The sequence below is a fragment of the Caretta caretta genome, chromosome 18 (assembly GCF_965140235.1).
Source record: "Caretta caretta isolate rCarCar2 chromosome 18, rCarCar1.hap1, whole genome shotgun sequence".
Lineage (NCBI taxonomy): Eukaryota > Metazoa > Chordata > Testudines > Cheloniidae > Caretta > Caretta caretta.
Window position 1 is genome coordinate 8822948 of NC_134223.1, and position 27937 is coordinate 8850884.

The 27937-nt window shown below is 49.3% G+C and overlaps 1 protein-coding gene across 2 annotated transcripts; it reads left to right on the forward strand.

Annotated features, from left to right (window-relative positions):
- NBL1 (NBL1, DAN family BMP antagonist) lies at nt 1–27937 on the forward strand. 2 transcript variants are annotated; one of them, XM_048825349.2, is made up of 4 exons: nt 1–67; nt 22012–22206; nt 23363–23474; nt 25637–27937. In XM_048825349.2, exons 2-4 carry the CDS (start codon nt 22037–22039, stop codon nt 25892–25894), a joined length of 540 nt encoding a protein of 179 aa, XP_048681306.1. In that variant the 5' UTR covers nt 1–67; nt 22012–22036; the 3' UTR covers nt 25895–27937. The 2 variants fall into 2 exon arrangements, with proteins under 2 accessions (XP_048681306.1, XP_048681304.1); XM_048825347.2 differs by lacking the exon at nt 1–67 and adding an exon at nt 5523–6512.

Below are 27937 nucleotides of genomic sequence, written 5' to 3' on the forward strand. Positions count from 1 at the left end.
GTCCTGACAAGCTGGGAGTCCCTGGCACTGTGGGTGCACGTCCGCGGGCCTGGAACAGCAGCAGTGGGTAAGAGAGTGAAGCTTCCAGAAGGATATAAGCATGTGTTCCTGGTAGGTTTCCATTGCCCGGCTGTAATGCCCAAGCATGCATTTTACAAGGCAGTGGCCCTGCAGCAGTGCAAAGGACTAACTAGATAGGAATCGACTGGCTAAGCAGCAGTTCTGCAGAAAAGGACCTGGGAATTACAGTGGATGAGAAGCTGGATATGAATCAGCAGTGTGCCCTTGTTGCCAAGAAGGCCAATGGCATATTGGGCTGTATTAGTAGGAGCATTGCCAGCAGATCGAGGGAAGTGATTATTCCCCTCTATTTGGCACTGGTGAGGACTCCTTTTCTTTTTGCGAATACAGACTAACACGGCTGTTCCTCTGAAACCTGGAGTACTGCGTCCAGTTTTGGTCCCCCCACTACAGAAGGGATGTGGACAAATTGGAGAGAGTCCAGCGGAGGGCAACGAAAATGATTAGGCACATGATTTATGAGGAGAGGCTGAGGGAACTGGGGTTATTTAGTCTACAGAAGAGAAGAGTGAGGGGGGATTTGATAGCAGCCTTCAGTTACCTGAAGGGGGGTTCCAAAGAGGATGGAGCTCAGCTGTTCTCAGTGGTGGCGGATGACAGAACAAGGAGCAATGGTCTCAAGTTGCAATGGGGGAGGTTTAGGTTGGATATTAGGAAAAACTTTTTCACTAGGAGGGTGGTGAAGCACTGGAATGGGTTACCTAGGGACGCCGTGGAATCTCCGTCCTTAGAGGTTTTTAAGGCCCGGCTTGACAAAGCCCTGGCTCGGATGATTTAGTTGGTGTTGGTCCTGCTTTGAGCAGGGGATTGGACTAGGGGGTCTCTTCCAACCCTAATATTCTATGCTGTGCGGGGATATGTACACATTTGAACAATCCTGCATGAACCAGGAGTGTCCATGGGGGAAAAACAAGAGGCCTAACGAATGTGACCTCACGTGTGGGTGTGAGAATCAACTGCTGGATCTTAGGAATCAGTGTATTTTGCTGCTCAGCTTTCAAAATAATCAGCATGGTCTGTCAATGGAACATTTAGGCCACATGAGCATAAGGGGAATGGGGAAGTGGTGAGTGAAGGGCTGCCGAGTTGAAGGAGGCACATTCATTAATACTAGTCAAGTCAATGGGTCTGATCCAATGTCTGACTAAAATCAGGGCAGAATCCTGCTGCCTTTTACAGGCGCTGGATCAGGCCCCATGTGACTATCTTCTGTTTCCAGCTTCAGTATTGAACTGCCAAGAGGAAAGGAAAACGGTGACCGAGGCATGTTCCATGAGCTAAGGCAGGCAGCCATCTTGTGCTCCCATGCAAACCCTCTTGTAGTTTTTTTCCGACCTAGACAGCTTTAACTCCATCTTCTGTGGTATGCTGTGCACAAATCTACAAATTTGCTGTATTTCTCCCTTTTCTAACCGCTACAATTACTCTGCAAACCACACAACACATCCACACACCTTGCCAATAACAACACAGTATAGTTCACATGTATCATAGTACAAAAATTAAAAACCTCCTTAAAAACATGTGAAGTTCCAAAGCACAAATAATGCCCAGGCCAAAATCACACAGACTAGTAAATTCAGACTCTGTCCACAGAGGAGCAGAGTTAAGGTTGTCAGCGTGTCACTGTGGTGACAGCAGTTGGTAACTGTTGATTTGCTTGCAGTGTGGATGAGTTGTGTTTGGGAGAGGGTGACAGTGTGCGTGTGAGGAGATGAGGTCTGTAATTGGATGACTTTACTCTGGTTTTCATGGGACTGATTTGGGTATTATTTGTCTTTAGGAGCCTTAATTGTTTTAATAAAAGTTTTTTGGTATCTTTGAACTGGTATTACATCTCATGATGTTGCTTGCAGTTTCAATCTTTTCAGAGTATTTTGGAATGTAAGGGCTATTGTTTTGTGTATTTGCTACCCCACTGAATTTGGTTATGCTGGCATGTTCGTGTTTGGTCAGTGCTGATTTAGAAGGAGATTTTCAAAAGCCTCTAAAGGATTTAGTGCACTTGGGAGCTTTTGAAAATCTCCCCTATAAGAATTCATGATGAAAAGATTAAATTGCATGGGTCACAGTATGGTGCCCTATTGGGACCCTAGTTACTACAGTCCTTCTATTTGAGGTTCTAACTATTAATGCCTCTTCATAATCTTTCCCTCGGATAATTTTACATCAGTGCTATAGTATTCTTATCGATTTGGGATCTAGCCAACATTGTACATTGATACACTGTGCTGAATGGCTTTCCCCAAATTTACTGTATTCCCTTTGGCTACTAAATCAGTTCTTTTTATCAGCAGCATTTTTGTGACAATCTCTTCTAGCATTGACTATTGGTATCTTGATCTGTTGTTCTTGAGATTCTTCGTATTACCTTTATTTGAACGGCTAGCACTCTTGTCCCAGCGGGGTACTATCCCCTGCTTTTCAAACACTGCAAACAACAGAGTGAACTATTCTAATGCTTTGTAATCTAACAGAGCAAACCAAAACCAACTCCATGTCGTCTGGGTGCATTTGGAGGAGGTGTATATGGAGCGTAAGTGACTTGCCTAAAATAACCAAGCAAGTAGATACCACTAGCGGAGCTGGCAACAGCATCCAGAACTCCTGCCTCCCCTTCCCCTGTGTTCACCTCAAGTCTGAACTCCGGTTACAGGGTTAGTGATAAAACAAAGCGAAGACCATGAATGGGCAGGAAGCCAGCAACAGGCCTCCTCGCAACCATAGTTTTCCTGTGGAGAGTTCCTAATACCCCTGTACAGCTAACCGTGATCCTACATGCCTACCACAAATCAGGTACCACAGTGATGGGCATGGTGTAAGCACAAAGATAAGAGAATAATAAGACCATAGAAATACTGCTCTTACTAGGTTTAGGTTGCCAACGCTCCAGGGTTGTCCTGGAGTCTCCAGGAATTAAAGAGGATTCTTTAATTAAAGATTATGTCATGCAAGGAAACCTCCCTGACTTCATCCAGCTGGAATTGGCAACCCTAAATAGGTTGCAAAGTCTCAGTAAAATTTACTGACATCTAAAACTAACATTGAAAACTGATGGTCAGACCGAGTCCATCAAAGCTGTGTGTAGGCAAAAACAAAAGGATGCTTCCTAAGGTTATTTCCCAGCAGGTATAGTTGCAGTGGCTGACTTATATTACCATCTCTGCTACCTACTTGCTGGGTTATTTTAGGCAAGTCACTTAGAGGAGACTCAGGGGGGATATGATAGAGGTCTATAAAATCGTGAGTGGTGTGGAGAAAGGGAGTAAGGAAAAGTTATTTACTTGTTCCCATAATATAAGAATTGGGGGCCACCAAATGAAATTAATGGGCAGCAGGTTTAAAACAAAAGGACGTTCTTCTTCATGCAGCGCACAGTCAACCTGTGGAACTCCTTGCCTGAGGAGGTTGTGAAGGCTAGGACTATAACAGGGTTTAAAAGAGAACTGGATAAATTCATGGAGGTTAAGTCCATTAATGGCTATTAGCCAGGATGGGTAAGGAATGGTGTCCCTAGCCTCTGTTTGTCAGAGGTTGGAGATGGATGGCAGGGGAGAGATCATCTGATCGTTACCTGTTAGGTTCACTCCCTCTGGGGCACCTGGCATTGGCCGCTGTTGGCAGAAGGGATACTGGGCTGGATGGACCTTTGGTCTGACCCAGTATGGCCAGTCCTATGTTCTTATGTTCTCTGTATACCTCCTTTTCTCCCTATAAATGATAAGAATAATGATAACAAGAGCCCCCAGTTTGTGAGACTTCACTAACTGATGTGTGCAAAGCATTTGCAGATCCCCCAGGGAAAGGTGCCACACAAAGAAAGAGTATTGTCATTAAATCATGAGGGTGTTACCTAAACGAAGGGAATCATACACATTAGACAGAGAAAACACCTTTTCAGATCACTGAGGGTCCGTCTATACAAGTGCAAGAACAGCACAGCTGCAGCTACGCCACTATAACACTGCTGTGTAGACACCCGCTGTGGTCATGGGAGGGGTTTCTCCATCACTGTAATAAATCCACCCCCCCACCCCCCCCCCGAGAGGCAGTAACTAGTCACCAGAAGAATTCTTTTGTCGACCTAGCAGTGTCTACATGGGGGCTTAGGTCAGCTTAACTACATCTTTTAGGGCAAGGGTGGCCAACTTGAGCCTGCGAAGGAACTAGAATTTACCAATGTGTGCCAAAGAGCCACAGTAATATGTCAGCAGCCGCCCATCAGCTCCCCCACCCTGCTCCCAGCACCTCCTGATCAGCTGTTTCATGGCATGCAGGAGGCTCGGGGGGGGGGGAGAGGAAGGGGTGGAGTGGGGGCAGAGCCAGGGGTTGAGCATTGAGTACCCCCCCCTGCACCCTGGAAAGTTGGCACCTGTAGCTCCAGCCCCAGAGTTGAAGCCTATACAAGGAGCCGCATATTAACTTCTGAAGAGCCGCATGTGGGTCTGGAGCCACAGATTGCCCACCCCTGTCTTAGGGTGTGAGCAATGTAGCAAAGTCGACCTAAGTTTTAGGTGGAGCTCAGGCCTGCATTGGCAAGAAACAGTGCACAGAGAAAGGACATAACAGGTATTAAACTGAGCCTACTCTTGATTGTACCATAAGAAGCCAAGGCCATCTCATCAGCTAAACCATAAAATGGTGCCAAGTTCAAAGAGGTCCATGAGGAGGCTCTCACGATCTCACTGGCAGGGATCCCTTATGATGATGCTCCCAGAGAATTAGGACCGTAGGAATCGCCAAAGTGGATCAGGTCAGCAGTCCATCTAGTCCAATATCCTAACTCTGACAGTGGTCAAAACCAGATGCCTCCAAGAGAGGTAGAATAGGCAGCTATAGAATGACCTACCTCTATAAGGGAAGCTTCTTCCTCACCCCCACCAAGTAGAGAGGACAGTTTATGCCTCAAAGTAGGGCAGTTTATACTCCTTCCAAACTTTTATTTTTAAATCCTTACTAATTAACAACTGGATCAAGTCAACTGGATCTCTAACATCCCAGACACATTGAAAAACTGGACTCATCAGTAATCTACACCACCCTCCTCCTTAGAGGGGTCTCTTCTTGTTGCTGGAGCTAGCGAGTCTGAGTGGTGGCTAGGGAGAGGAGCACGAATAAAGGACTGGATTGGAGTTAGTAATCTCTGGTTGGAGGTCAGGGAAGAGCATGTTCGGAAAAGGAGGGGGGACGACAGAGGAGGTGGCTGGGGATCTCTACAAATTAAAAACAAATAGTCTGAGGTCAAATTAAAACCACTAACAACAACACACCCTCTCAGTGTTTTTTGGAGTGTTCAGATGATCTCTGGCCCTGTAGCTTAGCTGCAGCTGGCCCCTCTCCAGGGTGAGCTGCAGAGGAGAGAGAGAAGCGTAAACCTCTAAGAAATTGGGCTGAGGGCACTTTAAATCTTTCCTGTCCCTGCTTGCTCATTCCTGTCTAGTACAATATAATCAGATCCTCTCAGAGTCAAGCCCCTTTCCTTACTGAAGGCAGCCTGGAATTGCTCTGCTTGTGTGAGAGAGAGAGACAGACTGATTGTGATTTTCCTGTGCAGTGCTGCTGTCTCCATTCTGAGCCTAGCCAGGAGGGGACAGAGAGCTCTCTGCACTAGAGTGGAGTTTGCCATTTGCTGTGGGCTTCCTTGCCTCTCTGGCATTTCTCCGTGGGCAGGGAATCTTTGGGAGCAGATGCCTTGGAGGGGCTGGATCCTTCCAGTACTAGGTTGAGCTTCACAAGCCCCATTACCTTTCTCGACTGGGGTTTGGTTTTGGCTGGGGGTTTCTGCAGCCTTTCCAGCCCAGCTCTTGCCTTTCACGCTAGCGAACTGGAGTGAACTGGGGCTCCTCTGATTTTTTTTCTGGAAAGTTTTTTTCCTCCTGTCCAACCTCCCCCCTCCCCAGTTGATTGTGAAATTCTGTTTGGATGGGCTTGAACCTTCTGCACCTTTTGGATTCTGTTGCCTGACTGAGGCTCTCACCCAGGCTCTCAGCCACTTGTTATTATTCATAATTATTTTTGCTCCTTTCCTACCTGTTGGCTTGTGGCGGAGGAAGTTTCTGCACTTCTGGGTTTGCGAGGATTTTGACCTTCTCAGTCCCTCTGGATTCCCTGCACTCCAGGATGCTGTTGCTGCTGGGGATGAGGATGTTATAAACTTCTAGAGGGGGCAGATATATTTTCTCCCCCCCCCCCCATTTCCCTATTTGGAGAGGATACAGATCTGAGGTGTTGAGTTTGGCTTGCTCCTTGTTTTTTTTTTTTTTTTTTCTCCTCTGAGGAGATTGAGGGAAGATCCCAGTTCTTTTTAGTAGCTGATTTGCTGGGGCAATCTGAAATTTCTGTCCTCGGAGAGTGATCTGTATTGATCTGCTGGCTTCCCTTGGAGCTTCTAGCCAAGGACCTTATGGGATTTTCCTTCAGTCGACTTCATGGTAAGTAACCCCCCGCACACACCCTCCAAAGCACTTTTCATCCACATAAAGTTGCAAACTGCTAGGCATTGTTGCAATTGCAAAACTTTTCTTCTTCTCTGAATTAAATAAAAAATAAACCTGCTGCATTTTCTTCCTGATTTATCAAGACCAGATTTTTGCTTCTTCTCCCCACCCCTTTTCCCCCCAAACTGATTCATGGCTTGAAGGATGAGAAATTGCCACAAACAGAAATCAGATACAGATGAGGAAGACTTCAGGAGATATGCTTTGAAATCATTAAAATATTTCCACCAACACCCTAGTCCTTCCTGCACCCTAGTCCTTCCTGCCCCCCGAAAAGTAAAGAAAAAACATAACAACCCCCACCCATTAGAAGCAATTTAATTTTGTATCATTTGCAAATTTTTGGTGTGCAGATTTTCTGATCAATTTTCATGAATTTTTTGGATGCAGATAAGAAAGGGTGGGGGAGGGATATTTAATCAAAATCCTTAAAGTGCATTGATTAACCGGAGTATCAGAAAAATGTAATAGTTTGGGCAAAATAATGAAAGGAAATGTTCCTACTGGAAAGAAAATGATCATATTGTAAACTTACCTACAAACGTATTTCTGTATTACAAATGTATTACGTATATTGTACTGCTTTTACATATATACACACACCTGACAAATACAGTAAATATTTCTTTTAAAACCATTGAAATATTATGCAAGCATTGACAAATGAATGTATATGTTATACCTATATCTATTTTGCATGGTAATCATAGCTTAATAATAATAATAAAAATAAATTTCATATTTGATAGGTGCATTGTAAATATTTATAATGCTATTAATTTGTTACAGACATAATTTCCACATCTTCCATATATAAGGATAGTTCAGTTGTGATATTAGTGATATATTTCAAGGACAGAATTTGCTGTGCTCTATTTTCATGTCATATAAAAGTTGACCTGGACAACTCCTTACGCTTTAACATGTTTGTTAGCATTTATCTTACCAGAATATCATCCTCTTACATACATATAGATCCTGATCCTGTAAATGCATGGTCATATGTGTAAATTTTGCTTATATGAGTACTCTCATCGACTTCAGTGGAATTATTTCATGTGAAAGAACATTACACACGCAGTATATCTTTACAATATAGATGCCATGCGTGAAATCTTGGCCCCATTGAAGTCAATTGCAAAGCTCCCACAAACTTCACTGGGGCCAGCATTTCACCCTATATATTTAGACAAAGAGCTATGTATTATATGGAATTTTCCGACCAACTCAAAATAAATTGCGTGCAATCTAACCTTTTTGCAGTGCAGTTTCCCATCTGGACGAGAGGTTTGCCCCAAATCTTAAAACTTCAGGCCAGGAAATGGAATTCAGCTTAAATGTAGAGACTCTCATGTTTGCAAATACCCCCAAGGAAGGGCAAGGATCGGGGCTTCACCTTGTGTCGTGGAGTCCAGTTTGGTCATTTGTGGTGTTGCGGGGGGCTCGGGTGGGTTAGTTATGCTTCTTGAGGGCCCAATTCTGTATCCCATGTGCAACCAAAGTCCCTACTGAAGTCGATGAAAGTTTTGGGAGCGTAAGGAATGCAGGATTGGGCCCAGAACCATAGTCCTTTTAAATCAGACCCTGAAACTTGCATATTACTAGGCCCTATTCCTGCTCCTTTTGAAGTCAGTTTACAGAGCTTCCAGTGATTTCAGTGTGGGAAGCATCAGGCCCCTATAGTCTCTCAACCCCAAGGTCCAGAAGTCCAATTCTGCAAGGTGTTGAGCACCTCCCATGAGGTTCTGAGTACTCCCAGTTCCCAGTGAAGTCACTGCAGGATTGGGCTCTTAACCTAACAAGTGAATATAGGATAGTTATTCTTCTGGGGGTTGAGTCTAGTGGGATTTACACACAGCAGCTGGGACTAGGAGCTAGTCTTTCTGGGCTTTCCATTAGCACTGCTGCTAATTGCTGTTTGCCATCTTCCTCAGACTTTTGTTTCTCTACCTTACCAGCTAAGCGGAGATTGGCTTTTAGTGTTAGAATTTAGTCTGGGACAGACCCTCTGGTGGTGTAAATCAGCTCCATTGACTTCAAAAGAGCTCCACTGATTTACACCAGCTGCAGATCATGGGCCTGATCTTGCTGGAGCAAAATTCCCCTTGAGGTCATTTGGAATTTGGCCTTGGGAAAGACTGTGGGATTGGGCCCTTGATTGGGGTGCGTTCTAACATGCGTCTTTAGTCTTCTCATCACGTGTGAGGAGAAACCTCCCACTCCAATGGCTGTGGCAGTAAGACGACTTGCTCAGCTTGGAAACGGTTTATGTTTTGGTTTGCTCCTGATCTCACTGAAGCCAACAGGCCCAATCTGGCAGATAGGGAGGTGGGGAGAGTTTTGCTCTGGGGTCAGGCTCCAAGGCCTTTTTGGTAATGCTTGAAAATGCTGCTTGAGCTGAGATGCTGGGGCTGCTAAGTGACTCTGGGAACCCTATAGAAATCCCCAGGCCTTGATACTAATGCCAAGGGTTTTTTATAATCAGTACTGGTGATATTACAATGAATACCAGATCATTGTACCTAACGCTAATGCTGCTGTCTCAGTGCCACTGGCATTTCCCACAGCTGAAAAGGCAAGTAAACAAAGTCAGAGGGTGCAATCTTGACCCCACTGAAGTCAATGGGAGTTTTGCTGTCCACTTTGGTGGAGTGAGGATATTGCCCTGGTTGTTGGGAAGGGATGAATGATCCTGAGGCTTCTTTGAAAGGTCCAGACCTTTAGCCCCAAATTCCTTCCTCTGTCAACCCCGTCTCCTCCTCCCTGCAGCTCGGAGCTGATCCTGAGAGAACCCACCATGAGTGAGCACCAGGTGTTCAGAGTCGAGTTGAATCAGTCCTTTATATAAGTGCTGTAATAAATGACTGACCCAGCTAAAGGCATCTGTACTCTGCATCAGAGACAACGTCTGTCTCTGGCTTGAAAATGGCTTTCAACTGTGTCTATTTTCAATTAAAAAAAAAATCCCAGTGCAGTTATTTATTTTAAAAAATGGGTGTGATCAAATTCCAGTTGTGCTTGTTTTGAGCATGAATACGCTGTGCCAGATTCCAGTCTGTTACACCAGTGCAAATCTGGAGTAACTCACTCCAGATTTCCGAGGTTGTAAGCAAGAGTAGAACTGGGCTGTGTGAGGAGTGAAAATCCCAACTGTTAGCTAGATGGATGTCTTTGATGTCCCGTTATAAATCAAGCTCTAGTGTGAAAGCAAATTAATTTCAAGAGCATTCCTGAAGGTGGTTTGGATTGTACTCTCAACTCTCTTGAAAGTGGCTGTCAGCGTGGCACAGATGAGAGGGGGCTGTAACTTCAGTAGGGACGGCATGATGAGAAATGCTACCACAGGGTGCAACTCTGTGAGCTTCCCGCTGAGCCAGGTGCTTTGTGGAGACACAATAGGGTAATTGATGTATTGTTAGTGAGCAAGCCCTGGATTAAGGATTCAGGGGGAAAGGAATTTGCTTGGAGTGGTCAGTGGAGTTGCAGCTCTGGAATATGGTGGATAATAATACTTACCCTCCTTTGCAAAGTGCTTTGCGATTTGGGCATCTAATTCCCATGTGCTCCTTTGACAATCCCAGCCAACCTCAAAATGTGGTGCCGGCTTCATTCTTCACATTGCAGCAGTGAGGGTTTGAATTGTTCCTTGGGAAAATGAGTCCCTCTGATCAAGGTAAAAACACAAGAGGAAGTTAGCCCTGATTTGGGTCTATACGTGTGAGCTAGGCCTTTGCCACGCTACAGCTGAAACGATGCTAGCAGCTGTGTTTAAAAATGCCTGTTGCTTCCCAGTGCAGAAACCTATAAAGCTACATAAAGAGGTTTAGGGTTTTGCACCATGCTACAGACTAAACCCCTCTATAAAGGCTCTGTAGCATGCATTTCATGCATCCCTGCCCGCATCATTAGTGCACCCTGATGCTACCAAACCTGGCTCCCAACCTCCGCTGTTGCTAGCATGGTGTTTGAGGCAGTAACGAGTACATTTCCTATGTTTCAAACATAGGGTCTCTCCTCACTTCCACTGAAGTCAGTGGTAGCAAGATTACCACAATAGTTAGGTAGGACAGCCGAGCTCTCTTAATGGAACAGGTGTCGGGAGAAGAAAAAATCTCAGAGATGGGAGGGGAGAAAAGAAAATATTTTTCTGTCACAGGTTGATACAATTTACTGACTTTGATCATATTTAGTTTGAAAGAAAATTAAAAATTAAGGTGAATTATGAATGGTTTGTGTTAACCACCAATGGTATATGGCACACCTCACACTCTGGTAAGCAGTTACTTGTGCTTTTTCCACCATCTGCCTATTGGAGTCTGATTCAAAGCCTATCCAGGTCAATGGAAGTTTTTCCAATGACTTCAGTGGGCTTCGGAGCTGGTTTTGCAGATGCATGAAGCTAGTTTATCAAGTGCTCAGCGGATGCAATGCAGGGCCAGGTTTTCAAAAGAGCCACTCAATGTATTGAACTCTTCTGAAAATCTGGCCAAATTGTGAGTGCTAAGCTTTTCTTCAAATTCTACCTAGAATACACCATTTTCCTCCATATCTGTTTTATTGCTATGAACTTCCCAAGCTCATGTGAATGGGAATGAATATGTCAAGGAAACTTGCAGAGGGATAACACTTAGACTCTTCTGGGTTCCAAAGGATGCAACCAACCAGCCCCAAAGTGAGAAATGACACAACACCCATCCTGTTTCAAAGATTATTTTTTTGGGTTCATTTTTTTAAAAGAAATAGACCTTCCTCAAGTTAGATATTTTTTTTGCATTTCCTTCCAATCTTCTGCAGCTCAGTAGAGCAAGACCAAAGCTCCCAGCTCAAATTGGATTTCTGTGCTGGGTTAAGCACTTGTCTGTCTTGCTACCCCTACGAGTTATTTCAAGACATTTCATGTATAACCCCCTCCCCTGTCTATTTCATTGTGACATTTATCAAGTTAATTGGGGGCTTGCAAAAACAAGTGTGGGATCGGAAAGAATTGGTCTCTTAAAAACTTTTGTAGTTTGCATTTTTCTGCGACGGAGTTCAAAAAGAAAAAAATTACCTATGTTTTAGTGAAAAGCAGATTCTTTTAAATTAAAAAATGAAAATTTTCAAGTAAATTCCACTGGTTTTAATTTTTGTTTAAAGTATTAGAAAACTTTTCAGTTTTGTCAGCTTTCATTTAAAAATGTTGTTTGCTCAGAATGATGTGAAACTTCCCCTTGTTTTGTCTGGGTAAGTAAATGAATATTATTTGACTTGGGATTTTTTAAAGTCCAGCTCTCTGTAATCACCAAGAAGCTCTGCCTGAATAAAGTTCCTTATTTAAGAGGAGCGATACTCTTGAGCTTTCTGAAGCATATATGTGTTTCTTCCAGTTGTTAACGGGCTAGATTTTCAAAGAAGCTTGCTTCTGTTTAGGTACCGAAGTAAGTGATCAGATTTTCAAACAGCTCAGTGTATTGGATTTGGAGCTCTTTCACAAATCTGGCCATAAATGTCACAAGGGGACTCAATGCAATCTGCTGGGTCCTGAGCACTTGTAAATCTGGTACTAGGCTCCTTGGAAAGATCCCTCCCTAGGAGGAGAGTGTGGGTAACTTTTCTTATATATAAAAATGACTGAAGAATATAGTGGGTCAGTGACCTGGAATGGCTAATCAATTGCGGGAACAGAACAGAATTTTTTTTAAAATAGTGCCCTTGCTAGAAAGGTCTTCCTATAACCGGGGATAATCAGCTCAGGACTTGGGCTGATTGGTTAAAAGGACTCATGAGAATAATCCCATTCAAATCAATGTGAATGCAGATGTTTGGGTGACTAAGGGTTTGCAGGATCGGGCCCCTTAGATTTTAACATGTGCTTGCTAAAGAATACATTTAAGCTGTTGCCAGCCATGGGACCGGGCCCTTTATGGTGCTCTGAGCTGCGGAGCAGACTTGACTCTCACTGAAGGCAGCGGGAACTGAGGGCACTCAGCCCCTGGCATGATTGGATCTCCCCATGGACAGAGTCTTCATTAAGTAATGTTTATAAAGCCCGGGTGTTGGTTAGGCACCCAGAACCCCAGGATGCCATGTGTGTGTCCGTGTCCGTGTGTGGCCTTATTCACAATTTGTCTGTGTCCCTGTTTTTATATATTTGGCAAAATCACAAGAGTCTGAATAAGGTAAACAGATATAAATAGATTTTTATTGTAAACTGTTCTGCAAATGGTACCTCCGCCCACCTGCTAGGTTGTCTGATATTTTGGTGTAAAATTCCCTTTGGAAAAAGGGGGTAAAATCTTACAAGATCTTTTCATTTTCCACAAGTGTTTGATTTCCAGATGGCTTGGAACAGCTGCAGGCTGGGAGGTGGGAATGCAGCCTCGGCGGTCATTCCACTGGTCACCCCTCAGCTGATGTTAGGGCCCTCGTTGTCTCATATGCTTCCATGGGTGGAGAGGATGCTGCTGGGGGAGGGGAGAATTGCCTCCTTGGCACTGCCCCCCTGCTTTCTTGAGGGCCCTGCAGGGATCTCAGGGATTTAGGATGGGATGGGAGGAGATGCTCTCTGAGGCACTGAGTATCTGGGCTTAAGTTACTGGTGCTTGAAGCATAGTTAGTTTGAGCTCCATGCCCATAACCCTTCAGCGAGGGGAATTCTGCAAAGGGGCAGGGTGCTTGGAAGTTGCCAGCCTGGCTCCTGAGGGTGCTGCCAGGGAGGTCAGAGGAGCAGCATGGAGCTGTGGGTGGGGTGGTCCCACATTGTTATGGCTACCACCTGGCTGCGACTCCCTCAGGAGCCGGATAACATGGTGTCCATATCTGCCAGAGAGGTTTGGATGTGAAACATTCCCTGCGCCCAGGGCTTTGTCTCTGCAGCGTGTGCAGCTCATGCTAGCCTGGGGAGCAGAAGACAGGTCCTGCTTCTCTCAGCTCCATGCAGAGCTTTGGGCCCAGACCAGACTAGAATCCTCCCAGATTGTCTTATCCAGGCAGACTTGCCTGAGTAATGCAGCTCTTGCTTTCTGGGTATGCTGGTGTGATGCGAGTGTCTAGCCCCGGTGGACTCACATGTACCCAACCCGCTCTCCAGAGCACGCCCAAGGCTTCAGCACCCATCTGCAGGCATGCCGAGTCCCATCTACAGCATGCTGCAAAATGGGATCGTGCTTCAGCTGGCTCAGAGGGCGAATGTGCTGTAACATGCTCCCTTGATGTGGATGTGTCTGTAGATGGGACCTAAACTGCATTAACCCACTGACTGAGAGGCCAGTTTTCAAACCTGAGCGTTCAGAACTGCTCTTAGATGCCAAGGTGAGCACTTGGGCAATTGAGTCCCGACGTGATCCCTGAAATACAGAAGGAGGTACCCTCGGTTCACTGCCAGCAGTTGAATATTGCACACCCCATGTGAATGTTAAATGCTGAATTTAGGATAGTAGGGATGAGTTAGTGGCTAGAGCAGGAAACCAGGAGTCAGGAATTCTGGGTCCTTTTTCCAGTTCTGCCATTGGCCCAGCTTTTGGGTATATCTGTTAGGCCTTAAAAGTGTTAGTGCAAGAGTGTACATGCACAGATCTCCACATTTGCATGTGCCCAGCAGTTCATGCACACTTCCAAAAACGTTGACCGTATGGCTTTCTGCCTCAGTTTCCCCATCTGTATAATGAATTTCATGGGGATTGTGAGACTGGGCTAACCAGTGTAACTTATGAGCTCCTCCAATGAAAGCTGCTGTAATACTATTGTTCACTGAGATCTAGTAAAATGTCTTTGTCTTATAAAGGTGCTCCAGCCAACATTTTGAAAAAAGGCCGTAGACTTTAGGTGCATTGGTTTTGAATGCCAGTTTGAGACACCTGGAGCCTGATTTTCAGAGATGCCAAGTCCCTGCATTTCCCATTGACTTCAACTGGAGTGATGGGTGCTCAGCAACTCTGGTAATTGGGCTCAAGTTTGGCATCCAAAATCACCTCTGAAAATTTCCCACTCACTCACCCTCAACCCATCTGTAATCAGCTAGTGTTTTATTGCCTCAGAGTCATTCTCCATAAAATATATTAAATGCATATTTAGGAGTCTTCACTGAAATGATCTCTGTTTGCCATGAAGAATTCAAATGTGCAAGCTTCAGATTCACCTTCTGTATCTTCTTGTGGGGAAGGGAAACACCGGTGAACAAACACTCGCCATTGTCAGACACAAAAGGGAAGCAAACATGAGGACAGAAAGTTAACAGACAAAAATTCCAAGAAAAGTTTGCTCTATTTCTAGCTCCTACCTCCATTCAGATTTGTTTGGATATAACTTTGCCATTCTCCTTGCCTTTGGGCTGATCTTTAAGGTGCTTCATCCCTGAGGTGGTTTGATCCTATCTTTGTCAGCTGGAAAGTGTGAGTGATCTCGGTTCAGCCGCATGGGTGCAGGAAGGGCTGGAGGGTCAGAGATACACTCTCCCTAACCCCTGTAAATTCTGATCGGGAATTTGGAGGTAGGAACACCCCACATGTGCGACCGCATTACAGCTGGGACTCAAATTCCCCATGAGTCTATGGGATAATAACAGCAGTGGCTCGCCTGTCGTGCCATTCTTCCCTTTGGCCACCTGGTTCTTTCCCAGATGTGCTCCCCTTTGGTCTCTGTATCGGTGCCGTTCTCACTCTGTGCTGATTGAAATGGCCCTGGAAGTTTTATTGATCTAACTAGCCTCACACAAAGGGTCTCTTGAGCCATACAAAGTGCTCAGTTCAGACAGTTGGGGTTGGGCTGCTGGACGAAAAGTGGCAATGTCGTTACGGGACAATCAGGAGCGAAAGCTGCTTTTGGTCCTTTCATCATGAGAACGCAGCTGCGATTGTGCCGAGCGGCTGCTGGACTCTTTAGGCCAGGATGCGCTGGGATCAGACGCCTGCTTGTTGGATTGCTCTTTCCCCTGTGACTTTCTGGGAAAGGATTAGGGAGTTGGGCTGTAATTGAGTAAATGTGGTTTTATCTGATTTCAGCACACGGTGCCAGGTTAACTGACCCTGGCTTCCGTCCTGTTTGGTAGATTGGGGGTGAAATACAGTGGATACCAGATGTATTGCTTAATACAGCATCTTCCTGCTTGAAAGACACTCCTTGGCATTCTTCTCCATTACGGGCTCGCATCTGATCCCGCAGGGAGTGGCCTGCCCCTATGGATTTCGGTGGAGTCGCTCATTTGCAACCGAATGAGTGAGGTCAGAGTCTGGCCCCAAAAGGAAAAGAAATGTGCTGGATTTGGGGGTCTGCATTGCTGTAACGACTGCAAAGGACGGAGAACGGTCCATGGGGGAAGTGGAGATTGTGGTGCCCTGAAGTGAGGGAGGAGCGGGAACCTTCATAATCCCTGAGAGCTTTGCTGGAACCGAGCTGAACTTTCTGCTTGAAAAAGGTTTGCCTCGGAGGAAAAAATGTGGCCCTGTGTGGAGAGGAGAAAGAATCCCTGTGTGCGCCGTCTCGCTCTCTGGCAGACCGGGGGTCAGCGCTGCTAGGAACACGCTTGTTTCTTCAGGGGCTGGAACGTGTAATTTAGCTTGTCACGGAGGAATGCGGTCAATGTCTTTATTTAATAAGAAGATTGTTAACCTGCCGTGGTGCCTCATCTTCCTTCCTCTCCACCCCTCCAGGCCCAGGGTAAGAAGGAACACGGCGCTTTTGTCTCCCAGCCGGTGGCTGCCGTCGGATGAGAAGGTTTAGCGGCAGCTCTGTTCGCATGACTGGCTTGAGCTATACCAGATGCAGACATGCCACAATTACATGTTGGGCTGGTTTTCAGCCCCAGCTCTAGTCCCTAACTCCCGCAAGTAGGATATTTTCCTACCCATTTGAGTCAGCCCCAGTGCTCCCTAGAAGCTTGGGACGGGGGCCTCAACTGCATGCCTAGCAAATTAAAACACCATGTGAACATGGCCCGTTAAAGGGCTAAGGGTTTGATGCTCTCGTCAGTGAATCAATGGGATCTGAGGGTGCTTTGCACCATGCAGAATTGGGCCCTTGATCTGGGCAAGGAAATCTCCTGTAGAGAATCCCCCTGCTGGCTGAGTAGGCCTTTCCAAATGAGACCGTTTGCTGCGCTGTTAGGGGCCCCGGCTGGAGAATGCATCCCTCCCTGTACAGGGAAGGACTGGACTTCAACACATGCTAAAGTGCTTCCCTGAGTGTGGGCTGGGGGGGGCTGTGCACTGGCTCAGCAGGAGTACTGCTCGTCCTTTATACAGTCCCTGAGTGAGGCCGGAGCCTAGGTGCTGTGGAATTATCCTGGGCACCCCTGGTGATGGAGCTGTGATGACGGACAGCAGAAGTATCATTTCACGGAACCCTGCCCTTCCCCAGGCCTCAAGTGCTGACAGAGCTCGCTGCCTCACCACAGGGCAGGCTGGGACTGGCCTCTGGGCGCAGAGAAGCCTGAGAAGCCTTCTGTGGAAAGAAGGAATCGCTTTTCTCTTTGGAATATCTAAACAAGTGCCACGCCAACCCCAGAGGAAATATTAACGCCCCCTCAGGGAACTCCGTGCTGCTCTTTGGGTCTCCAGGAGCCCTGATTCTGAAATCAGATCTGCACAGGCAGGTCTGTAAGCCTGTGTAGAACTCCTCCCCACAACCGATAAATATCTTAAAGGTTAACGATGCTGCTGTGCAATTCGCATTGTTTTTTAAACGCAATTATTTGTGGCCTAATTGTGCACTCTTTCAAGGAGCTGGCAAAGTTCCCGTTGACTTTAATGGGAGCAGGATCGGCCCCCCACGATTCAGTTTGGGAGAAATGTAGAACCCGAGGTTGAGCCGGTGAAGGGATTTAGCCACCCAACTCTTCTTAAATTTCAGTGGAAGCTTTGAAAAGGCTAGATCCCCGACGCAGCTCACCTGGAGCCTGCAAACTCTTACTCACGTGAGGAGCTCCATTGACAACTCTGGAATAATGCATGTCGATGAAGGCTACTGGTGTGAGTGAGGCTTGTAGAGACAAGCTTTGTAAGCATCACGTATCAGCGCAATAAGAAAAAGATGATTTTTTCTTACATCATGGCTAGTAAATAAATGAAACTCTTCATAAATTTCAGCCTAAGGGCTGGTTGCCCTAGGTGCTGAGCACCCCTTCAGAGGAGCTGAGAGATGACAGCATTCAGACTGCCTACCGCTTGATGTCTTTCGATCAAGACTGGGTGCCTTTCTGGGAGATAAACTTGAGTCAAGTTATTGGGCTCAGTGCAGCAGTAACTGGGTGAAAGCCTACGGCTTACGTTATACAGGAGGCCAGATCAGATGATCTAAGGGTCCCTTAAAATGTATGGTTTCAGAGTAGCAGCCGTGTTAGTCTGTATTCGCAAAAAGAAAAGGAGTACTTTTGGCACCTTAGAGACTAAAAAATTTATTTGAGCGTAAGCTTTCATGAGCTACAGCTCACTTAATCGGATGCATGAAGTATATGAATGTATGAATCCGTGAGTCACAGGAGCTGCAAAATAAGACTATCGTATTTTACAGAAAACATCTGGGGACTCTCTAATCTGGTACATTTCACCCTGCAGAGTTGCATACAGATTATCTGAATGACAAGAGGAGGGGCAGAGGGTTGGGACTCTCTTATCCAGAGCCTCCTCTGACACTGGGTTGTAATTTTTTGTGTGTTTCCAGCAAATATGCTTCCAGCAAACCTTTTAGGGCTGGATCCATGTAAATCAGTGGGATTCTTTCCATTGGCTTCTATGTGGGTTTTGGATCAGGCACTGGATAAATAAATAGACGGAAATAACAAATCAAATGCTTTTAACTAGTATTTTAAGTAGTCCAAATGTCTGACTCCAGCCACAACTCCATCCAAACCCTCTGAAGGAAAAAAAAATCTCTTATTTCCATGGAGCCTGCTTTTCGCCAGTGATCGGGGTGTTAATAGCTGGCACTTTGGTCCAGGCCTCTCTCTCCATATATTCTGTGTTTCTGGCCTAGAAGGAAACATATGTCTGGTGGTAAGTAATATTCGACGCTGATCAGTGTAGCAGGGTAATTTTATACCTCCACTCTCAAGAAATCCTCCAATCCACAGACTGAGTCCCAGTCCTTGTGGTTAATGCAAATCGAAAACCTCACCCCACTCGTCACTAAATTTGAATGGGTCCATAAAAGCAAATTATATAGATTGGGCATTTCCCTGGCTTCCTTGCATGCAGCCTGAGGTTTCCTGACCCCACTACCTGGTGTTGCCCTGCAGCGACACCTGCTGGAGATGTCTGGAAATGAAGCTGTCTAGTTCTCTGACTGCTAAGGAAACCTGGAGCTTATATGGAGGAGGTTCAAGAGTGTGATTTCGGAGTCCCTAGCTTGTGCCTTTAGTTCTTTCCGTCGAGTAAACTGGTTGCATCTTGTTTCTGAGCTAATGGAAGAAGCCATGGAAAGAGGGTTTGTTAACGGTGACTGTGGTTTGTCTTTTAATGGAGGTAGCAGGAACTGGGGACAGTTCTCTCTCCCTGCACCTCTCCAGTCTAAATACACATTTTACAACTTTCAACCCCTCTGGAGTGGGAAGGAGACAAACTCTGCTCCCCTGATGGGGCAACTGGGAAGAACCTCTGGGAATGGAAACGCCTGGAGTTTCTTAGCCTGCATGCAAGGAAACCCGATTGTATATGGAAGGCAGCTCTAGATAGCGAAAGATCCCTTTGCTCCTCAGCGAAAGGCCGCTGTCTGTAAGTGGCACACAGCTACACCTAGGCAATAATTCACTGTGCTTTCTGATCTAAAGAGGATGAATTCCTGGTCCTGATGCTGCAGCTATCAGAGGCTTGTGCTGTCGGTGTTTGTGGCCCTAGGCCGTAATAAGAAGCATTCGCAGCTCTGAAGGACAGTTACACTAAGCTCTGGCCTGCTTCTTAGGTGCTGCCAACCTCCTGCAGGGCTGCTTTTAGCACCAGAAGTCAGAGCGGTTTCTTCACTTCTAACTTCTGAGCTCTCTGCTCCCTGGCAACGAATGACCATGGGTGATTTCCTCGTTGGCCCTGAATATAAAACACACAGAATGATGCACTGCACACTTACCCCAACCGAGAGCTGCAGGAGGGGTCAGAGAAGTGGCCTGGCTAGCCCCAGAGGGAGGGGAGTGAAACAGTCACGGGATAATTTAATATTGCCCGGCAGCTGGAGACCACAGAGAGCGGCGAAGAGATGTTGTCATGAATATTAACTAGGAAGAAGGCTGGGGTGGGAGGGAGGTTTGTAATGCAAGTGCTTAGACTCTAGACCAAGCCCCAGACAGCAGCTCAACCTCTTCCTGTGATGCTTTTTCTTATTATTATTCGGGCACATTGTGAGCAGCAATGGAAGGATTAAGATCGCTGCTGGCACAGGTAGGCATCAGCTGCTGGCCCTGAGTCGGTCTGCGATTGAACGGGCAGAGGGTTATGGTGGGATAAGGCAATGGAATAGGCCTCTCCTGCAGGTCCCTTTCTCAACCCAAAAGCAAAGGGTTCTCGGGGCACAGGGCACCCTGCTCGGTGGTTTACAGGAGAGACACTCATCTCCCCAGCTCTGCTGCTGTCAGTGCTGCCAAGAGACGGACTCAGCCCTGAAAGCTTTGGGCCCATTCGGATCTGGACTTGATGGTTCAGGCCCATCTGTACCTACTGGGCTTTCCTCTGGTTCCTTCCACCTGGATTTTAAGGCAGTTTTGTAACCCAAATGAATAAGCCCTCCAAAGACTATGGTGAGGTGTTCTTATCTCCCTTTTACTCTGTGTGTAAACTGAGGCATAGTGCCCAGTGAATTGGTTACCCCACAGCATGTTGGTGGCAGAGCTGGGAACAGATCTGTGGTCTCCTAACTCTAAGATGTTTGCTCTCACCAGTGGGCTGTGCTCCCTCTGGGGTGTAAGTGACTTCTTTTTCTGGATAAAAGCGCGTGGTGCAAGGTAACACATGTAACCAGGGACCAGTGACTGTGAATTCAAGCCCTTCCAGAAAGCTGTGGTTTGGCCCAATGCCTTCAGTGTAGGGTTCAGGTGATAACTGACCTCAGTCCCTTCCCCCAGTCCCCCAGGAGAAACTTGGTGGGAGGTTCTGTTCCTGCAGGATGTCTTAGCTCTGATGTGTTGAGCTCCCTCCTGCACCCATTTCTGCTCCATCTGGTTAGGGGTGACAGCGGCTCTGGTGTGCAAACAGGGCCAGGTCTGCAAGTGCTCAGATCTCTCCACTGTGTGAGGGGCCGTGCCTGCTGGCACTGGTTGCTCGGCCAGTTCTCATGGCAATGTGTGGAGCGTGTATGCAGCAGAGAGGTGATGCACTAGATACAAACCCCAATCTTCCCTAGGAGATGGTTGAATCTCTGCTTTCCCTACTCAGCTCGCCAGAGTCTACCAAGGTGTTTCTGGCCTCCTCCCAGACTGCCAGCTGCTGAGAGAAGGGGCATCCTGTCATCCCAACCCCTTCCGTGCCACCCAGGTCCACGCTGCGCAGTGCAGGACCTGCTCATGCGTAACAAGTCCCTGTGCCCACAGCAGGAGAATAATGATGGAGAGCATTAAAAGCTCGGGGCGGGGGAAGGTGGGGGCGGATGCAGGAGCAAGGAAACAGGAAATAATGGGGCAAATCTCGGTCCCTTGTTGCTATTTTCTGTGTGGCTTGTAAGTTCCTCAGGGCAGAGCAGCCCTGGGCCTTATCTGCCATGCTCTAGAAATGATCCGTTGTCATACTGAGGCATACATGACACTTTATACTGTGTCCGTGGCCCTGGGGGCGCCGTCACCAACCCCCTGGGTGCCGGGCTCTGCTGCAGTCTCCATAGCAGGACGATGCTAGGGCTGTGCCAGGTACCACATGCCCCTCGGTGAGGATGCACCAGGTGCCAGGGGGAGGGAGAGATTGTTGGAGGGGGGTTTGGCCTCTCCGCTAGCAGGTCTATCTGTGGAGCAGACCGCGCTGGAGCGGGGCGAGTGCCTTTTCAGGACAGTAGGTGATGGGAGTGGTGCTCGGCTTCCATTGCTGTGATCCATCCTATCCCCCACCACACATTGCGGCACCTGGGTTTGGTCCCCCATAAAGCCCAAGGAAATGATTCACCCAGGCCTCCTCCCATCAGGAGCAACCCCCAGCTTCTGCCCTGCCGTTCGCTCCCGTCCCTCTAACCTGGCTTGTGATGGATAAATGCCTGGCTCGCAGAGAGGCCAGTACTGCAGAGGAAGGATGGACCAGACTCCAGCACTTACAGCATCATATAGGGCCTGATTTATAGGGCACATCTGGGTGGGATGGGCGAGTGCTCACTGTCTGGTCCCCAGTCTGAGGCAGGGCCCACAGGAACCTAGGCAAATGGGTATTACCTCGCTCCTTCCTCCCAGGGGGCTTGTGGGGCTTAGTGCAGGAAGGATCCTAAGGCGCTTTGAGATCTGAGGGAGGGGATGGAGCTCACTTTCTCACCTGCTCAAGCTTTGCTCTTTGGATTCTAGTTCTAGGGTTTCGGTGGAGCTGGCCATGATGTTACGGTTCCTGGTGGCTGCCCTCTTCCCAGCTGTGATCCTGGCTGCGCCACCTCCCATTAACAAACTGGCCCTTTTCCCAGACAAGAGTGCGTGGTGTGAGGCGAAGAACATCACCCAGATCGTGGGGCACAGTGGCTGTGAGTCGAAGTCCATCCAGAACAGGTACGGGGGGAGCAGGCTGAAATGCAGCCCAGGGCTTCTCAAGATGCAACTTGCTTCCTTTACTATTCAGGTTACTTTCCCTGATGCAGACTCCCTGCTAAGGGAGAAGATTTTGAGTCGATTTCAGGATCAGAGCCCTAGTTGGCACCATCTGGATTTAGCAACACGGGGCTGTAGTAGGGAGTCGATTGGTTGGGTGGCAGAGCCAGAACTAGAAGGAGGTTCCTAGAAAGAGGTTGTTACCACTCTCCAAGCTGGGAGACACTGACGGAAATGTGCACTCAAGCCCTCATTTCCCTCTTAAGAGACTTAAAGCGCAGTGTGACTCTCTTGCAAGTGACTTCAAGCTGCAGTGACCCTGATGATGTCCTCTCCTGGAAGAGTCCAGGAACAATGCCACAGCCCCTGCGTCCTGCTCTGGTCACTGACAGCAGGATACCGTAACGAGCTGGCGTTTGTGTGCACACCACTGCCCTCTACTGGATGGATTCGGAACTGCTCAGCTGTGTCATAGACCCTGTAGTGCAATTGGTTTTTCCCAAGTGGCAAGCTGGGCTCTTGATGTATGAGAATCTGAGTTCTCCCCCCCCGACATCCTAAGTGGCTGTGGGGTGTGCACAGTGTTTATGGCAATGCAGCTTTATCTTGTTCAACTGGGTCACGCTTTGAGTCACTCCTTGAGCCCAGGGGTCACACATGCAGGCCGTATGTGTCCCAGCATAGGAAAGCCACGGCAAGGACTCCTCCTTCCTCTCCCCACCACTTCCGTCCAAGTCCTTCAGTCCCACCTCTGCTTCTCTGGCCCATCGGATGCTGGCTCGCTGTAGGGCATACGGGGAGCTTTTCATGGGGCGGAGGAGAAGGGTGCTGCATTGAGACGCTACCTGCTTCATCACTGCTGGAGCAGCTCTGGTTGTGGGGCTGAGCGGCTGCAGAGAGAAGCCCTGGCTCTTTTCCCATTGTGACAGCTCTCTAGCCACCTATCTCCAGCCTGTCCCGGTAGAAGACCATGATCTTGCTACCTCCCTCGCCTCCGGCAAGCACTGCCTGCTACCAGAGCCCTAGGCAGGGAGCATCTCGTGCCTGGTTTGCATCAAGCTCCCAGTCCCATCTAATGCTCTGCTACATGGGCTTTACTCCTGCCTTTTCTTCACAGGGCCTGCTTGGGACAGTGCTTCAGCTACAGCGTCCCCAACACCTTCCCTCAGTCTACGGAGTCCCTGGTGCACTGTGATTCCTGCATGCCCGCGCAGTCCATGTGGGAAATCGTGAGTAACACCTCCTGTTCTAAGGCCCTCTGAGTACCTGGGGATGGCTGGCTTTGCAGTTTGGGTGCAGGCCTGGGAATTGAGAGATCCGGATTTTAGTCCTGCCTGCTCTGTGCCTCAGTTTCCCCACTGGTGCCATGGGCATGGGGTGATTTGTTGACGTCTCTCAAGTGCCCTGTGATCCTTAGATGGAAAGTGCTAGTCCAGGCAAGTCTATTGTTATGAATAATAATAAATACATAAACGCTTGCTAAGCCATCCCTCCGCCCCGTGACTCCATGCATTATTCATTTCTGCTGTCACGCCCACATGCCCTCTCGTCTGATCCCTCCCTTTGTCTCTGTCTCCCACTCGTGGCTTTGTGCCTTCTTCCATGCCTGAAACAGTCTCCCACATCTCATCTGCCAGTCACCCACCAATCTCCTCGCCAGCAACGTCTCTGTGCCCTCGCATGCCCCAGGCATCGCCCCATTAATCCGAGTGAGCCTGGGACCCTGCCTTTGGTGCTGGTTCAGGGATGCCCCCAGTGCATGTGAATCACTAAATGCATACGTGGGGCTCTAAAGCCAGCTGGTCCTAGGAGTCAGGAGAACTAGGGTCTGTTCTGAGCTCTGCTGTTGACTCGCTGGGCGCCTTTGGGGCAGGTGACTTAGGGCAAAACTTTCCAAAGCCACGTCTGATTCTGGATGCCCAGCTAATGGGGGCATTTGCAAGGGCCAGCCAAGTTTCTTATTATTTGATATTTCTATTGCAGTGGTGCCTGGCTGGGGACTCACTGTGCCAGGTGCTGTACAAATGCAATTCCTCCCCCTTGGCCAACATCAGGGATTGAACTGGGGCCTCCAGAGCTGAGAGTCTCTACAGTAGTGGTCACCAACCAGTCGATCACGATCCCCGGTGGCAGCACAATGTGGCTGCTGCTAAGGCAGACTCCCTGCCTACCCTGGCCCCACACCGGTTCTGGAAGCAGCCACTTCAGCCTCGCAGGCTGGGGGGTGGGGTGGGGGCAGGGGTCTCCTTCTGTGCACTGCTCCTGCCTGCAAGTACCGCCCCCGCAGCTCCCATTGGCCGGGAGAGCTGCAGGGGCGGTGCTTTCAGAGAGGGGCAGCGCATGGAGCCTCGTTCCCCCCTCCTCCCTATCCCAGGGGCTGAAGGGGTGCAGGAGTGGTGTGGGGTCGGGGTAGGCAGGGAGCCTGCCTTAGCCTCCTGCACCCACCAACGACAGGGAGCCACAGGACGTAAGTGCTGCCCAGCGGGAGGCTGAACCCCAAGCCCCACCCTGAGACTCCTCCCAGAGCCAGCACCCTATCCCCCTCCTGCACCCCAAGCCCCATCCTGAGCCTTCTCCCAGAGCCAGCACCCTATCCCCCTCCTGCACCCCAAGCCCCATCCTGAGCCTTCTCCCAGAGCCAGCACCTCACACCCCCTTCTACACCCCAAGCCCCACCCTGAGCCCCCTCCCAGAGCCAGCACCTCACACCCCCTCCTGCACCCCAAGCCCCACCCTGAGCCCCCTCCCAGAGCCAGCATCCCAAACCCCCTCCTGCACCCCAAGCCCCACCCTGAGCCCCCTCCCAGAGCCAGCACCCCACACCCCCTTCTGCATCCCAAGCCCCACCCTGAACCCCCTCCCAGAGCCAGCACCCTGAACCCCCTCGTCCACCCCAACCCCCTGCCCTAGCCCGGAGCCCCCGCCTACATCCTGACTCCCTCCTAGAGCTTGCACCCCTCACCACATCCCGAACTCCAACTCCCTGCCTCAGCCTGGTGAAAGTGAGTGAGGGCGGGGAAGAGCGAGAGATGGAGAGAGGGAGGGATGGAGTGAGCAGGGCGGGGCTTTGGGGAAGGGGCGGGTTAGATCCTGAGTTGCCCTTCGGTTCAAAAAGTGATCTTAGGTGTCAAAAGGTTGGAAACTGCAGCTCCGCAACTTGAGGCTTGCTGAGCTGTAACAGACGTGCATTCTCTGAACATGGGACACTGACCAGTGGGTTTTGCAGACTCCTAGGAAATGACGGACCCTGCCCATAAGAGCTTCCAGCTGGACTGGGGCAGAGTGGGCTCCGAGCTGCGTGCCCCGCCCAGCCCTGCAGTGGGCTGGGGGTATGTTTTGGAGGGGAGGGGGACCATTTCCCGCTCACTCCGCTCCTCTTCCTCTGATCCAGGTGACGCTGGAGTGCCCGGGCAACGCCGAGATCCCCAGAGTCGACAAGCTGGTGGAGAAGATCCTCCACTGCAGCTGCCAGGCCTGCGGGAAGGAGCCGAGCCACGAGGGGGCGCTGTTCAACGTCTACCTGAACGCAGAGGAGAACCTGCCCGCCGAGGGCCCCAGCCCCCATCACTACGCGCACCACCAGCAGGAGGCGGAAGAGGCTCCTGTCTCCAACCACCACCGCGAGGAGGGGCGGGGCGGCGAGGAGTGACCCACGCTCTCCAGGACTGTCCTTCCAGCCTGCAGTGCGGACGGGGGGTGGTGCACGGGGGAGGGGGTGGGGCTGCGGGGTGTCTTACCTGTCTACTAACTACCCATCATGCTTTGCTCTTTGCGGCGCAGTGGGGTGGGCAAGAACGTCCGAGGTGCAGACGGAGCTTGGGCTGAGACGTGGGGATGGGAGCGTGGGGGGGATCTGAGCAAACCTACTTGCACATCATAGTGATAATATATTGTGAGAGGGCGGGAGGTTAGGGGCAGCAGCTGGGAGGGGCAGGACGGGACCCCTCAGGGCCTGAGGTTGGCACAGACTGGCTCTGCAGGGTTTGGAACCGGGCTTCAGAGCCTCTTATGCTTTCTCTTCCTTTACTTCCGTAGTTTTAACGGACTCTTGCTGGGGGACCAGCCTCTCTTTGCTCCACCTCCTGCTGCTTTCCTGGGATGTCTGCGAGGGTGAGCTGTTTCCCACAGCCTCCTGGGAGTGGGGTATCCCTCCAGCCTCCTGAGGGTGTAGGGCAGGGGTGCCCTGCCTCTCTGTTGTCCCTCGGGGTGGGTGGTGTAGGGAGACTTCAACACTGAGGCCTTGGCTAGGGGAAAAGAAGATCTTTCTTTCTCCATACCCAGAGGAATTCGCTGATTGAAACTGCACCCAGCTCTGGGTTCAGGCAAGTCTTGGTTCTTGCTTTGCCCCGAATGTGACTCCAGGAGGGAAATGGGGGCGCCTAAGAAGGGTTTTATCCCCAGTGCTGGTTATCCGCGGGACGGAGATGGTGTGTGCTGGGCATGCTGGGCTTTGAGGGTGGGAGGAGATGCACATGCATGCTGGGGCCTGGGACAGGAATGACATGGTGGCCTATCAGGGGCCAGGAGGGCTGGTGGAAGGGAGTGGGGGGGGTCCTAGGGACTCTGTATTTCTCCAGCACTCCCATGCTCTGTATTCTTTGGATCTTATTGGTCTTGCCCCAGAAAACAGTGTGTTTCCACTTGCTCATGTCTCTGGGTTTATTGATGGACCCTGGCGCTCCCTCCCATCCCTCGTCCTCTGGTGTGGGTCAAGGAGAAGCAGAGCAAGGGGCAGGAGGGACTCTCCTTGCTTGCTGCCTAGTCTGAGTCCACTGCAAACCTGGTGTGCACCCAGCTGAGAAGGAAGAGCTCCCGTGCGGGAAGGCGGGGCCTGCTGGGGAGTGTCAGGGGACTTGGGGGAGGCCGATATTGCTTAGGGGAGAGGAGAATCCAGGCAGCCCTGGCATCTCCACAACTTGGGAAGGGTCAGTGACTGGGAGATATTCAGCCACTCAGAGTCGGAGCTGGATGCTTGCTAGCCTGAGTTGCTGGTTGCTCCCTTCCCAGGGGCCAGCCAGAATTGGGGCTCGAGGCCTAATGTTTTACAAGTGGACCCAGAAACCTTCCTTCCTCTCCCCACCTCACCGCGCAGCCAAACCTCCTGCCATATTTGTGTCTGTTCCCAATGGTTCTGTAAGGAGCTGTTGGGCATGGAGGGGTCTCTCTCTGCTCCGCCTGGCACCTGAGAGAGGGGCCCTTCTGGCTCGTCTGGCTCGTGTGCACCTCGCTCTCGCTGATGGGAGGGAGCCAGGGTGCACAGTGAGCACTGGGGATCCTCGCTCAGTATGGAGCTTGGTTGAGCCAGCGGCAGATTGGGTGGCATCCCTATACCAGGGAGTCTGGGCACAGCTGGGGTACGTGCCATAGACTCTTTTCCAATGTCCCCTTCCCGCCTTGGCTTCTCTGCAGCACTTTAACAGACAGTGGAGGGAGGGGGTGAGTTGATCTCCTTGACGGGAATGGAACTTAGCTGGGAATTGCTCCTTATCTCACCTTCACACTGCCGGGGATGGGGAAGACGTTTGGTTGGGGACCTGGGGGCCAGCCCTGCCTGTCTAGCTAGCCACCTTCGCTCTGTTGTATAAAGCTGATCTCTTTGTTGCTGCTCTGACAAAAGCTTCCAGAGCTTGTAATCAATATATTTTTCCTTTTGACGGGATTTTTTTCTTAAATAAATTAGTTTTAACTTCCA